The sequence below is a fragment of the Dipodomys merriami genome, unplaced genomic scaffold, assembly GCF_024711535.1.
Source record: "Dipodomys merriami isolate MVZ:Mamm:240054 unplaced genomic scaffold, mDipMer1.0.p SCAF_19, whole genome shotgun sequence".
NCBI lineage: Eukaryota > Metazoa > Chordata > Mammalia > Rodentia > Heteromyidae > Dipodomys > Dipodomys merriami.
Genome location: NW_027203270.1, coordinates 23,953,660 through 23,969,247, shown reverse-complemented (window position 1 = coordinate 23,969,247; position 15,588 = coordinate 23,953,660). Strand labels below are relative to the sequence as shown.

At 48.6% G+C, this 15,588-nt stretch overlaps 1 protein-coding gene across 1 annotated transcript; it reads left to right on the top strand.

Annotated features, from left to right (window-relative positions):
- The first annotated feature begins 204 nt into the window (after positions 1-204).
- Meox1 (mesenchyme homeobox 1) lies at positions 205-13,397 on the top strand. Its single transcript, XM_070026799.1, has 3 exons — positions 205-673; positions 11,782-11,954; positions 13,166-13,397. Exons 1-3 carry the CDS (start codon positions 205-207, stop codon positions 13,286-13,288), a joined length of 765 nt encoding a protein of 254 aa, XP_069882900.1. The 3' UTR covers positions 13,289-13,397.
- Positions 13,398-15,588: the final 2,191 nt, after the last annotated feature.

Below are 15,588 nucleotides of genomic sequence, written 5' to 3'. Positions count from 1 at the left end.
CAGCTCTGTGTGTAGCTGGACACGTGTGTATGTGTGTTTGAAGGTGACACTTCAGTTTGGATTTTTTTGGTTTTGTTTTGATTCTTGGGGTGAAGTTTCTGTCGACGATTTTTCTCTCCTATTTTATTTTATTTTATTGCATTTAAATCATTTGACTGTAACAAGTGAGTCGTTTGAGAGGACTGAGGTGGGGCATTGGTACAGATGGATCCTGCACCTAGCAGTTGCCTGCAGAGTTCCCACCCGCCAGTCCCCATCTGGGGCTGCCTTCGGAACCCCCACGTGGAAGGTGGTGGGGCCTCAGGGCTGCCCCATTACCCGCCAGCTCCACTGTCCTTCCACCAGAAATCAGACTTTCTAGCGACAGCCACCGCAGCATACCCTGACTTCTCAGCTTCCTGTCTGGCGGCCACCCCCCACAGCCTGCCCCGGGAGGAGCGTATCTTTACTGAACAGCACCCCGCTTTTCCACAACCCCCTGACTGGCACTTCCCTGTCTCTGAGGCCCGGCAAAGGCTCAATCTGGGCCTGGCTGGGAACTCCAGGGAGATGGGGGCCAGCAGCCCAGGCCTGGTAGATGCCACAGGAGGACCAGGTGAGGACTTCGGGGTGCTTGCGAGTACAGGCAGTGAAACAGAGAAGAAATCATCTGGGCGGAAGAAGGAAAGCTCAGGTAGGTGGTGAAGCAATGTACTATATGGGTACTGTGAGACCCTGGGGAAGTTGCTTGTACTCTCTGAGCCTAGGAGTTCTCTGAGTATCAGATGGATGAGAAGGTAGCTTGCCTAACCTACCTGGTTGCAGGAAACAAGCTTCCTTCCTCCAGGGGTTCTAGAATTCTCTGATGATGAGGGTTGTGGGTGTCCCCAGCATTCCTGGGTCCTGAGAAGAATGTGTCACAGAGAGAAGATATAGATTTGGAGAGCACGTGGTAACGGGGTAAGGCCTGGCCAGGGCTGAGCTACCTCTGGGTCAAGCATCTCCCCACCATCAACTGGTCAATTCCAAATGGTTACCCACAGCCACCGCCAAGGCCCAAGGCTTATGGGGGCTTAGAACCGAGGCTGGGACTCTAGGTGGACTCTATAGTACATGAGCCCAGAGGCAGAGGAGTAGATATAGAGCTGGCATGAGGTTGATTGACGGGGCTGGGGGGAGGGGGGAAGCAAAGGAGAGATGTAGGGCTGGGGCTTGAGGAAGACAAGGGATGAGTTATCACCCTGCAGTGCTGAGCCATGCCCCGACCTAGGGGACAGCACCCCATGCCAAAGCCTCAGGGAATACAGTGCTGCTTCTGACCCCACTCAGAGGCATCTTGGGAGAGTCAGTGAGGGCCAGGCCAGGTTGGAAGTGTGGGACTGCATGGGGAGTATGGGAGGCTTGGTTTGTTATGATCTCAGCTTCTCATTGTCAGTTCACCTTTTGTCTGGTCCCCTGGCCCTGCCTTGCCCAGAAAACTCCATGTCTCAGCCTCCTGTTCCACCTCCCTCCTGCACTACTGACAGCACCCTGGGTGATGCCCTTCAAGCTAAACTTAGAAAGGGCCTTCTGAGGTTCACCAGGCCAGGGAAGAGGGTGTCGGCTAGCAAATGACAGCAGCTTGTGCTTGGCTTTCCAAAGCACTTTTCTCTTAGCACAGGAGGGAGAGAGAGAGAGAGAGAAGAGAGAGAGAGAGAGAGAGAGAGAGAGAGAGAGAGAGAGAGAGAGAGAGAGAGAGAGAGAGAGGGAGGGAGGGAGGGAGGGAGGGAGAGGGAGAGGGAGAGGGAGAGGGAGAGGGAGAGGGAGAGGGAGAGGGAGAGAGAATAAGAGAATACATGCATGCATATGCTAGGACACTGGGGCTTAAAACCAGGGCCTGGGTGCTATCCTTGAGCTTTTCTGCTCAAGGCTAGTGCTCCACCCTTGAACCAAAGCTCTACTTCTGGCTTTTTGCTAGTTAACTGGAGATGTCTCATGAACTTTTCTGCCTAGGTTGGCTTTGAATCACAATCTTAAGATCTCAGCTGCCTGAATAGCTAGGAGTACAGGTGTAAGCCACCAGCACTTGCTGGAATCTTTATTGTACAGGTATTAGGGTCTTCTTTTGGGATTTTACTTAGGGGGAAGGGGGAGGCAGGAAGGCCAGCTCTGTAAGGGCCTGCAGAAGACAGAAAGCCATGCGTGAGGCTCATTACTAACTCCAGACTCTGGAATTCTGCTCTGAAGAGACAAGCCCACAAGATGCCTCCAAACTACTCCACCAATCCTAGTCATTGCTTGGATCCTCTCTCAATCTAAAAATTTGATATTTTATCATGGATTTTTGTTGGGGGAATGGGGTGTTATGGAAACCTAAGAGCACGGAAGCATGCTTAGCAAGTGCTCTGCCACTGAGCTACGTCTCCAGCCTGTTAATTTGGATTTTTAAAAGTACTGCATGAAAATATTTAGCTAGATCATTGGGACTTAGGGTACCTGCATATTTATGGTCTGTTTGAGCATCTCATGTGCCTGGCCCTAGTTCTGGCTGAGCTAGCTGTGGAGAGTTAACCAGTGTGAGCCACAAGTGGCTTACCTATAATGTTTGTTGCCAGATTACAGTATCAGCAGAGCAAGTTTTGGCTATATGACCTCCAGAAAAGTTCTTAACATCCTGCAGCCAACAGCTGTGAAATGGGATATGACACTAGACTTTTCTATATGTCTCTGTTAAGGTTAAATACAGTAATTTTGTGTTACTGTACACACACACACACACACACACACACACACACACACACATACACACACAGGTCCTAGGCTTGAATTCAGGGCATTGGTGCTGTCACTTAGCTTTTTTGATCAAAATTGGTTCTCTACCACTTGAGTCACTGTTCTATTTATATGGCTCTTTGATGGTTGATTGGAGATAAAAGTCTCACAGACTTTCCTCGCTAGGCTGGATTCAAACTGTAATCTTCCTCAGATCTCAGCCTCCTGAATAGCTAAGAATACAGGTATGAGTGATTCTACAGCTGTCCCCTAATAAGAATTCAACTAATAGCAGCTAGAAATGCTTTTTGGCCTCTATTTCTTAAGCCAGTGTGCAGAACATAGAGTGTGACTAACATTCTTGTAAGGTTGGAGACAGAAGGACTATATCTAATACACTGGTCTCAGAAATTTCTAGATCTGGGACAGAAGAAATAGGGATTTCTTATCATCAGTTTGTCCTAAAATTCAATGGTCATGATCAGTAGTTAGCTGGAGAGGTGGACAGAGTGCTGGACCTGGCAAATACTATCCATCCTGGCTGGCTCCAGCACCTAACTGGAAGGGTTTACAGAAGAAATATCCTCTGCACCTCTTCTTCCCCCAGCCATCCCTGCCAAATCTCCCTTTCATGTCCAGTGTCTTGCTGCAGTAAATGATCAAAAAAGCAGGACCTGTCTTCCCATACCCTGCAGCTTCTCACCACAAAAATGACTAGGAAGACCACAGCCATGTTATCTTACCAGACTCCCTCACCCCCTACCAGCCCTGTGGGTGCTAAAGACCCCTGCTGGCAGGGACAGCTGTGTGAGGCCCCTGTGGTTTGCCCCCACACTGTCCCTTCTACTGTGGTTGTCTTGAGTTTATGGGAATGTGGGATTTCCCAGTGATTTCCTGATCGGGTTCAAGGGAAGGTTGTATGAGATCAGCCCCACTGACTGCAGGTGAGGCCCTGCTGCGTGGCCACCTGTGAAATACCTCTGCCCTGCTGTGCCCAGCATGCGCTCTGCCCTCCCAGGTCTGAATCTGCCTCACTCATCCCACCCTCCCCAGCCAGTGTGCTTCTCCAGCCTTCCCTTGCTCCAGTGTTGGCCTCTACACCTGCCTGTGCCCAACTATATACAAACATTCAAATCCACCAGGGGTTTAAAACCACCTATTAACCAGGCCCTTCTCTACCTGCTCTCTCTTTCTAGCTAATAGGCCTCCCATCCTCCACCTCCACTTGCCAGCCAAACCTACATCTTTTTCCCTCCTCCCCGGCTTTAACCTGGCCTCTCCCCCAACTCTCCTACTTGATGAAGTCCTATGTGTTTTATTCTATTTTATTAATTTTATTTATTTTTTGTTAATGTGGAATCGAACCCAGGGCCTCATGCAGGCTAGGCAAGCACTCTATCACTAAGCCAAATCTCTAGCCCGACCTTTATATTTTAATGTAAGCCTAACAAGACACCCATTCTGAGCCAATCAATCCTTAAGAGGTTGGAGGCAGGCTGGGAATGTGGCTCAGTGGTAGAGTGCTTGCCTAGCATGCATGAAGCCCTAAATTCCTCAGTACCACATAAACAGAAAAAGGCAGAAGTGGTGCTGTGTCTCAAGTAGTAGAGTGCTAGCCTTGAGCAAAAAAATCTCAGGGACAGTGCCCAGGCACTGAGTTCAAGCCCCAAGACTGGCAAAAAAGAGGTTGGAGGCATGGCTCAGGTAGTAGAGCATCAGCCAATGAGCAAAAGCATCAGATCAAGAGTTCAAATCCTCTCTTTTTGTCATTTGTGGGGGTTGAACTCTGGGCTGGGTGCTGTCCCTGAGCTCTTAAGCTCAAGATGAGTGCTTAACCACTTGAGCCACAGCGCCACTTCCGATTTTCTGGTGGTTAGCTGGAGATAAGAGTCTCACAGACTTTACTGCCTGGGTTGGCTTTGAACCACAATCCTCAGATCTCAGCCTCCTGAGTAGCTAGGATTACAGATGTGAGCCCCCAGCTCCTGGCAAGAGTTCAAATCATGGTTTATAATTTACAGAGGATACTGTCAGTAGAAGCTATAATGAAAAAGCTTCAAGTTACAGTATCTTCCTGAACCTGTACTGGTTTCCTAAATGTAGCTTAGAACTTTGTAAAGGAATTCTGAGATTTCTTACCATAAAACATCTTAAACTGGAAATCTCTCCCCCCCCACCCCCCCCCGACAGTCTCATCGTGTATAGCCTGGAACTCATCACTATGTAGCTGAAGCTTGTTTAGAACTTTCAATCCTCCTAAGTCAGCTTCTTAATGCACCACCATATCTGGTCCATACTAGTTTCCTCCTTGTAGTCAAATTGCATGACATAAAGTTTATCATCTTAATTATATTTAAGAGATATTGAACATTCATGGCAAATATAGATATGTTGTCCAATAAATTTTTAAACCTGTTTCAGCTGGATGCTGGTGGCTCATGCCTGTAATCCTAGCTATTCAGGAGGCTGAGATCTGAGGATTGTGGTTCAAAGCCAGTCTAGGCAGGAAAGACCATGAGACCCTTATCTCCAACAAACTACTCAAAAAAAAGCCAGAAGTGGTACTGTGGCTCAAGTAGGAAAGCACCAAAAAAGCAGGGCTGTGGTTCAAGTACTAGAACTCTCCTTAAACAAAAAAGCTCAGGGACAGTAGCTCTGCCCTAAGTTAAAGCCCCAGGACCAGCCTACACATAAAAAAAGTAAAATTCTATATCCATTTAACAAGTGACCTTTTTTCTTTTCCTCTGTGGCCCCTGGCAACTACCATGCTACTTTCTAAAGGTTTAACTGTCTCAGATATCTGGTTTAACAGGGGTCCTGTAGAGTTGTCTTTGTGTGATTGGAATAGTCTACTTATAGCATCAGGTCCTCAAGTTTCATGAGACCATGTTTGTAGCATGATATGATTTCAAAGCTGAGTAATTTTCCTCTGTGTATGCATCCTATCTTTCTTTAGCCATCATCTGCTGATGTATAGTTAGGTGGTGTGACTCTTCACAGTTGTGAATAATGCTGCAATGAACATAGGTATGCAACTATCCCTTTGAGCTTGTATTTTCCATTTTAAAAATCAGAATTGATAATTCAATTTTTTTTGTCCCTTGTGGAGCTTGAACTCAGGGCCTGGGCGCTGTCCCTGAGCTCTTTTGCTCAAGGTTAGTGCTCTACCACTTTGAGCCACATCTCCACTTCCAGTTTTTGAGTGGTTAATTGGACATAAGAGTCTCATGGATTTTCCTGCCTGGCTGGCTTTGAACCACAATCCTTACATCTCAGTCTCCTGAGTAGCTAGGATTACAGGCATGAGCCACCAGCACCGGGCTCTAATTTTTTTTTTTTTGAAGAACATTCACTCATTTTCCATTTTCCACTGTTTTATATTACCACCAATAATGCATGAATGTTTCAGTGTTTCTACATGTTGGTCAACACTTGTTATTATCTTATTTTTGTTTGTTGTGGTCTTTGCTAGTATTGGATTTGAACTCTTGCTCAGATTGCTTGCTCCACTGGTACTCTACCACTTGAGCCACACCTGTCTATGTGGAATCTTTTTTTTTTTTTTTTTTGTCGGTCGTGGGGCTTGAACTCTGGGCCTGAGCGCTGTCCCTCAGCTCTTCAGCTCAAGGCGAGCACTCTACCACTTGAGCTACAGCGCCACTTCCGGTTTTCTGGTGGTTTATTGGAGATAGGAGTCTCACGGTCTCTCCTGCCCGGGCTGGCTTTGAACTGCGATCCTCAGATCTCAGCCTCCTGAGTAGCTAGGATTACAGGCGTGAGCCACCAGCGCCCGGCTTATGTGGAATCTTTATAGAGTTTTCTACTTACAAAATCATATGTCAGGCACTGTGGTTCACACCTGTTATATTAGCTACTCTGGAGGCTGAGAGCTGAGGATTGCAGTTCAAAGCCAGCCTGGACAGAAAAGTCTGTGAGACTCTTATTGCCAATTAACCACCAGAAAACTGGAAATAGTGCTGTGGCTCAAAGTGCTAGAGTGTTAGTTTTGGACGAAAATAGCTTAGAGCTCAAGTCCTGAGTTCAAAGTTCCACTGCTGACAGAAAAAAAAAATCTAGAAGTGGAGCTGTGGCTTAAGTGGAAGAGCACCTGCCTTGGGCAAAAAAGCTAAGGTACAGTGCCTACGCCCTGAGTTCAAACCCCAGTACCAGCACATTTTAAACAAACAAACAACATCTTAATACTCTCGTTACCACCAGTCCCTCTCCCTACCACTCCCAGCGTGCAGCACAATGGCTCTTCCATACTCCTCTGCTCATTGCCCAGTCCCTCCCTCCTCCTCCCTCTCCTCACTGCACATCCTCATTGCTCCCACACACCTGGGACTCTCAGGTGAAGACTACCCTAGCTCCGGGTATTCCCATTCCAGAAGAATCTTTTTCCCCCCAGAAAACAAAACTTGAATGTCTCATCCCCACAGCTGCTTTTAGAGACTGAGAGCCTTGTGCATGTCTATTCAGGTACCTGTGGTGGAAACAAAGGGCCTGGACATTGGGCTGAGCAAGGACGGGTAAGAAAGTGAAGGCAAACCTAAGCACCTACCCACGGTGGTCCCGGATGTAAAATTCCATCTAGTATTGGACTGGTTTCATTCAAATCTTATCTACTTTGATGAGCATGGAGCCCTCTAGTAGCAGAGCTAATGAGCACACCAAAGTCTCTGCATTGTGACAGACAGCCCTGAAAACTGCCTACACTGTTTTCAGAGGGTTTGCCCAAAGTCTTACCTACTGATGTCACAGCCTGAAGATTCTCTCTTCCTTGTCCCTCCCTGGAGAGTCCAAGCAAGACAGACCTGGGTCCAGACACTGTGCCTAGAGTGGATATTGCTCCTACATTCATCACCTCTTCTGGGCAGTGACAGCCTTATGCTGACCCTAAGGGCCTTAGGCAAGCCCTTTTGTCTCTGGACCTTAATTTCCTCTTCTGTTCAATGGGCTAGTGTGTACCTTACCTACTTCAGAGAGCAACTAAGAGGATAAGGGCTGGCATCACAGCCCTGCTCAGAGGCACAGTGTTGGCTAAGCACATACAAAGTTCTGGCCTCCATCACCAGCCCTGCCAAAGAAAAATATTATAAGAAAACATAGTAGAGCCAGGCGCTGGTGACTCATGCCTGTTATCCTAGTTACTCAGGAGGCTGAGATCTGAGGATGACAGTTTAAAGCCAGCCCAGGGAAGGAAAGTCCATGAGACTCTTATCTCCAATTAACCATCAAAAAGCCAGAAATGGAGCTGTAGCTCAAGTGGTAGAGTGCTAGTTTTGAGTGAAAAAATAAAAGTTAAAGATTAACATCTAGGCTCTGAGTTCAAGCCCCAGTACCAGCAAAATAAAGAGGAAGTAGTAGGAAGTAGTTTCCTATCAAGGAAATTTGGCCTGTTCCTGCCAGGAAGTTGCTGTGTGTCCCCAAGTAAATCCCTTATCTTCTCTATAAATGAAAAGAGGACATTAGATCATTTCTAAGTCCCTTCCAGCTTCTCTGCTGTGTGTTGCTGTAGTAGATATGGAAGCCCAAAAGAAGTTTCTCTTTGGGGAAAAGACAGCCACAGTGAACTGCAAAAGTGCTATTTGAATACTAGTCACATAGCTTTCCATCTGTTCTTAGGAAATTCATGCAAAATGATGGTGTGGAGTTGGGAACAGGGATACTGGCCTCCAAAGAGGCACATTCCCCTAGGTTCGTCTGGACTTCCCTGAAGCTTGGATAAGTCTGTCTGCTAACTTCACAAAGGTCTGCCAAGCCTCACAGCTACTTCTGAAATACTTTGTCTCATGGTGTGAATGCTTACCTGGAAACCACCATTGCCAGCATTACCCTGCTTCATCTGAGGATGGGGCAGGGCCTGGGTGGGCAGCTCCTTCCCTCCTTCTCTCTCTCCCTCTGTCCCTTCCTCCCCTTTCTCTCTCCCTCTCCCTTCCCTTCTGTCTCTCCCTCTCCCTCCCCCCTCTATCCCTCCCTTCTCTCCCTCCCCCTCTCTCCTTCTTTCTCCCTCTCTCCTTCCTCCCTCTCTTTCTTTCTTCCTTCCTTCCTCCCTTCCTTCCTTCCTTCCTCCCTCCCTTCCTTCCTTCCTCCCTCCCTTCCTTCCTTCCTTCCTTCCTTCCTTCCTTTCTTTCTTTCTTTCTTTCTTTCTTTCTTTCTTTCTTTCTTTCTTTCTTTCTTTCTTTCCTTCTTTCTTTCTTTCTGTGTTGGTTGTGGGGCTTGAACTCAGGGCCTAGGCAGAATTTTTTGCTAGTGCTCTGCCATTGATCCACAGATCCACTTCTAGCTTTTTTGTTGGTTAATGGAAATAAGAATCTCAGAACTTTCATGCCCTGATTGGCTTTGAACCATGATCCTCAGATTTCAGCCTCCAGAGTGGCTAGGATTCTGGAAAGTTGGTTCTTCCTTTTCTGTAACTTCTTGTGAGAAGATCCAAAGCCCAGAGAGACAGAGAGAGAGAGAGAAGTTAAGTAACCTTCACAAAATCTCCAGCTAGGAGAGTCAGGATTTAAAGCTCCTTGAAGTGTTCTACCAACTCCCCCATATCTGGGCTGAAGTGTAACTGGCAACCTTTGAGCCTGAGATGGGAGGAGGCAGTAGAACCAGACACCCCACAGCGTCCCAGAGCTGAGTAGGTGTGTGGGTGTATGGAGAGGGGTCCTGGCCTCACTCTGCACCCCCACCCCCTCCGGGCATGCTCTGCTCCGGGAAGTCAGTCTATCCGCTGAGCTGCGTGACCCCCCTGGGCCTAAAGCCAGGAGCAGGGTGTGGCGCTGGCAGCTGTGGAGCCTGGGGGACTCCTGGGGGACACCGCCCCCCTAGCCCAGGCCTTGGGCTGTGTGTCCTTCCCCTTCAACCCACGCTCCGGCTTCCGGAGGGGCCTTGGGCCTCTCTGCTTTCTCCAGCCGGAGCCAGAGGCCACGGAGCAGGCGGCCCACACTGGGGCCGCACCTCGCCCCTCCCCTGACCCTTGAGCCCAGCGCAGGCACCAGGCTGGGGGGCCTGGATGCCCCTACTCTGCCAGGCTGCCGGAATCCTTACTCTGAGACCTCGGCTCTGCCCCCTGGGGTACCCCGGACGCCAGCTGTGCCCTTACTTCCAGCCCCAACCCCCAGGCAGAGGCGGTGAGCCCCCCCCCCATGCCCTGCACCCACTCTGGCCCCTCTCCGAGTCCTGGGGGCTCGGCGCGGGGGTGGGCCCGGAGAAACCCAAGTACAAAGGGGTTGGATGGACACCAGGAGACGGAAGTGCTGGGTAGGGAACCGGCCAGGCGCAGAGTTCCAAGGGGATGAGTCGCGGGGTTAGTGTGGGGTCCCCAGTCCCCTCGGCAATTTTGGCTGCACAGCCAAATTGAGAGTGTGGGCCGCTCTCCTGCCTTGGGCATACCCGGGCCACATCCTGCCGCCCGCCCTCCAGGTGTGCTGAGACCCAGCCTCTAATAGAGGGTCACTCCCCCCTACCTCCAATTAACCACCAAAAAGCCAGAAGTGGAGGTGGCTCAAGGGGTAAAGTACCATCCTTGAGCAAAAACGTCAATGGAGAGGGAGAGGCCCTGAGGTAAAGCCCCAATACACGTGCGCGCGCGCACACAAACACACACACACACACACACACGCGCGCGCGCAAGTACAACCACTTGCTTGTGGAATTCCAGGCCCTTCATTCCATACAGGACTTCACAGTTTGTATTGAACTGCCTGGGTTTGATTCCTGCTTCCACCACCCACTGGCTAGATGAACACAGACAACTCTGTCCTGTTTTCTAGTCTATAGATTTGGTGATTGAAATGGTGGCAAATACATGTCAGGTGCTTGCTTGGTAGAGTGCCTGGCACAGAGCATGATCCCTGCCCTGAGAGCAGTAATGGCTGAGCTGTGTCTAATAGGAGCTTCCTTGTGGGTGAGCCAGAGACTTGGCCCTGGGTACAGATGAAGCCTGTAGATTCAGAGCCAGGCCTAGATTGGCAGCTGTGAGCAGCTACCCAGACTGCTGGTCCTGACCAGCTTCTTGCCAGCCTGCATCCCATAGGAACCTTTGAGTAGTCAGTGGGGTCTTAGGACAGCAGTGGATAAACTGGACTGTGTAGAAGTTATGGGGAATGGTTGTTAAAATATCCTACCGAGGGTTAGGTATGTAATTTAGTGGTAGATTGCTTGCCTTGCATGGATGAAGCCCTGGGTTTGAATCCTCAGTACCACATAAACAGAAAAGGCCAAAAGTGGTGTTGTAGTTTAAGTGGTAGAGTGCCAGCCTTGAGTAAAAGCAGCTCAGGGACAGTGCCAAGACCTTGAGTTCAAGTCCCAGGACTGCCAAAAAAAATCCTACTGAACTCCAACTCTGTCCTTACCCCAGTTTTGAATTAAGTGGTCTGGGAGGACACCCTGGAATGCATACTTCTTTTCCATCTTTTTGTGCCCATACTGGGGCTTGAACTCAAATCCTGGGCACTCACAGTTCCCTTAGCTTTTTATGTTCAAGGCTATTACTATTCCACTTAAGCTGAACCCTTTCCTGCTCTTCTGGTGGTTAATTGGTGATAAGAGTCTCATAGACTTTGCTGCCTGATCTGGCTTCAAATTGTGATCCTCAGATTTTAGCCTCCTAAGTAGCTAGGATTACAGGTGTGAGTCACTGGCCTGGTTGAGGTTTGCATTTCTAAGCAGTGAAGCTGGAGATACTGGGCCATGGGCCTCTCTTTGACAATTTGTCTTGGTGCAGAGAACCCATAGGCTGCAAGCTACTAAAGTCATGCTAGGAGGTAGGCTGGGCAGCAGTCTTCAATCAGCCAGTTCCATGTGCTTTGGGGATGAAAATGTTGTTGGGGGGGGGGGGGGAAGGGAAGTATCTGAGGTTGAGAGCACCCAAACCTCTCCAAGTGTCAGACACGGTGAAGAAACGCAAGAGACACAGTAATTTTTTCTCTACCTTCTTTAACAATGAGAGGCTGGGAAAGGCTGCATGGTTATTTGAGGATAAAAAGAAAGGAACTGAGCCACTTGGGCTTAACCTCTTATATTTGGGGGTCCTCTCCCTTCTCCCCCAACCCCCAGACACCCAGGAGATTCGAGGGAAGCAGGAGGGCAGCAGCAAGGCTCGCAAGGAGAGGACAGCCTTCACCAAGGAGCAGCTGAGGGAACTGGAGGCCGAGTTCGCTCACCACAACTACCTCACCCGGCTGCGCAGATATGAGATTGCTGTAAACCTCGACCTCTCTGAGCGGCAGGTGCGGCCCATCCATCGGCCTCTTCCCTGCTTCTCCCCACCCTTCTTAAGCATCCTTCCCTAGACCTTCATTTCCTTCTTTCTCTGCCCATCCAATGCTTCCCACCTGTGGAGGTACCTGAGGATTCTCTGGGGAGATTTCCATGATGTCTGGGTTCCATCCCAGGGGACTGTTATCATTGGTCTGGGATGGTTTCAGGACTTTCAGATTTTTCAAAGATCTCCCCAAGTGACTCCTGCATGAAACTGAACTTGGAGCATTGGGTCTGGTTAGTCCCTAAGCTTGAGTGGACACTGAATCCACCTAGGTACCTGTTTAAAACATGAATTCTTGAGATCCAGGGAACAACCTTACAGTAGCAATGAGCAGAACTGAAAATCTGCATTCTAACCAGGTTTCCAGGTGAAGTGGCTGTGTAGCTGTGTCCTGGCATTTTTTTTCTTTGTGATAGTACTGGCTCTTAAGCACTGTCTCTTGACTTTTTTGCTCCATGTTGGTTCTCTACCACTTGAGCCACAGCTCCGCTTCCAATTTTTAGTTGGTTAATCGAAGACAAGAGTGTCACAGACTTCCTTGTCCTGGCTGGCTTTGGACCATGATCCTCAGAGCTCAGCCTCCTGAGTAATTAGAATTACAGGTGTGAGCCACTGGCAGCCAGCTTGGATTTTGAATCAGAAGATAGATTTAAAAGTGGAAGTGTGCTTCATATGGTAGAACATGGGCCTTGAGAGACTCAAAGCCAAATGAGAGTAACAAATCCCTGAGTTCAAGCCCCAGTACCAGCATACACACACACACACACACACACACACACACACACACACACACACGAAGAAGAAAAACTTAAATCCTTCCTCTGACATTTCCTAGCCCTATGACCTTGGGTCTATAAAAGGGGACAGAGTCCTGACCCACGTGCAATATTGAAACTTGGGTGAGTAAACAGATTGGCCAGGGCTGACCAAACTGAAGAGTGCTTTAGAAATGTGCCTAAGGATGAGGCTGGTGGCTCTCTACTATTAGACCCTTGGGTAATGAAGACAGGGTAGGGGTGGGGGTGACTTACAGCCTGTTCCCACATGTGTCCCAGCCTTCATCAGTAGACACAAGGCAAGACTTCTGGACAGATCAGTTTTACTCCTTCCTTCTCAATTCCTGAGCTCCTTGGAGTTGACCCCTGCCTAGATTGAGCTCCTTTCTTCCTTCTTCAGGTCAAAGTATGGTTCCAGAACCGAAGGATGAAGTGGAAGCGTGTGAAGGGGGGTCAGCCTGTCTCCCCTCATGGTCAGGACCCTGAAGATGGGGATTCTGCGGCCTCTCCAAGTTCAGAGTAAAATTCTCCCTGGTTGGGGGGGGATCAACACCAAAAACTAAAGACTGAGCCCCCTCCCCAACTCTCTCTACCCTCTCCTCTCTCATCCATCTCATATATATTGCATTAACTCTTGGAGATGAAGCTGCCCAGCGTGCCTGAAGGCCTCACCTGTTCCAGAAAGTGCTTGCTGGCATGGCTCCATCTTAGCTGCCCTTCCCCAGGGTCAAATAGCTACTGGAATGGATGCATCTGGAAACAGTTCTGGGGAGGCTGCTTCTCAAGGTCTCTGACCACCACCTACATCAGTCCTGGCATCTTCTTCCTCCTCCAGCCAGGCCATCTCCAGGGCTGACACCACCTGGCCTGGGGCCTAGGGTGGGGGGAAAAAAACCTGGGAAACCAGCCAGTAACTCATAAAAGTGAACCCTCCAAAAGAAAGGAACTGAAGGAGACACCCACACACATAGGCCCACTTCCCTGCTCTTCCTCTCTGAAGGCTGCATCCATGACTTAAGGACCATTCTGGATCAGAAAACTTCCAGAGAAACCAGCATCCAGAGAGTTAAAGACAGCACAACTCAGGCTGCACACCGGAAACCCGTCCCTGTCTCCAAATGTGTTAGGTATTGCAGAGACAAGTTTATGAGCACTGGCTGGGAGAAAACATGAACCATAGCCTGGTGTGCGACCCCATGTCCCCCCATATGGGTAGGTTCCTACTGACTTGACTGAATGGCTCAAGACAAAGTCAGATCTGCACCAGCTGCTTCAGCTCTGTGGAGGGCCCCGCTGGGACTGTTGAGCAGAAGTTCCAGCAAATGGGGAAGCTCTTTCTTTCCAATCCACTATTTCCAGTTTGAAAAATCGCTCCAGGGACTCACACCAAGGAGTCAATGGCAAGAAACCGGTCCCTTGTCCAGGGATGGAGAGAGAATTTGGAGGCTGTTGGGTAAGAACTTAGAGCTGTGGAATCCTGGTGAGGAAGGTTCACCAACTTCTGTGTCCTGTGATGTCCTAGGGACAGGAAAGCTGTCCTTTTTCCTCCAGTGGATGTATCCTTGTCCCTCCTGTGTGCTCCAGAAATGAAGCTGTGGGCACATATGTGTGTGCTGCTCAGATCTCAGCCTCTTCTAGGACTGGTGGCCAAATAGTCTGGGAAAACTGAAGCCTTAAAAGAGACCGCTGCCTGGCCTCTGGGCTCAGTGCTTAATCTCCCAATCCCAGCCCGTGTTGCAGAGGGAGGTCAGCAAGAGTTTGGATTGCTTGCACTTAGATTTAATTGTAAAGTGTGTAAAAAGTCTCCACTTCCCCACTCTCTGAAAGGACAAAAGCCATGCAAAATAATTGCCAAATGGGATGGCTGGTTAGTGTGTATAGATTTTTTTTCTAAAACACTTCATATATTTCCTTAAGATTACATCAAGATAACTATGCGAGGTAAATTCACTTTGTAAGAAAACTCTTAAAGAAATAAAGTCAATTAAAAAAATTTTTTTTAAAAAGCAAAGCTCCCAGACCCTTTTGTTTGCAGAATGCAGAAGTACAATTCCATCTGGTCTTCTCATCCTCATGTGATGATTACCCAGATAGAGTCTAGATGCAATAGGGGAAAAGGAAATAAATGGTGGAAACCAAACTTTCCTCCTTTAGGTTCTTCCAAAGATGGATATAATGTAATAATTAATGGCAGAAAAAAAAATCTGGGCGCTGGTAGGTCACACCTGTGCTCCTTGCTTCTCAGGAGGCTGAGATCTAAGGATCACAATACAAAGCCAGCCCAGGCAGACAAATCTGTGATAATCTCCAATAAGACAGTAAAAAGCCAGAAGTAGAGCTATGGTTCAAATGGTAGAGCACTGGCCTTGAGTTAAAAAGCTAAGGGAGAGCACAAGTCACACACACACACAGTAAAAACAAAAATCAGTTCTCTAATACAATTAAAGTTAGTAAAGAAATCTTTTTTTGTGGGGCTTGGAAGGTAGCTCAGTGGTAGAGTGCTTGCCTTGCATGCATGAAGCCCTGGTTTTGATTCCTCAGCACCACATAAGCAGAAAAAGCCAGTAGATTTCTTTTTTTATTTCTTTTATTGGTGATGGGGCCTGAACTCTAGACCTGGGCACTGTCCCTCAGCTCTTCAGCTCAAGGCTAGCACTCTACCACTTGAGCCACAGTGCCACTTCCAGTTTTCTGAGTGGTTTATTAGAGATAAGAGTCTCATGGACTTTCCTGCCCAGGCTGGCTTTGAACTGCTATCCTCAGATCTCAGCCTCCTGAATAGCTAGGATTACAAGTGTGAGCCACTGGCACCTGGCTGTAACT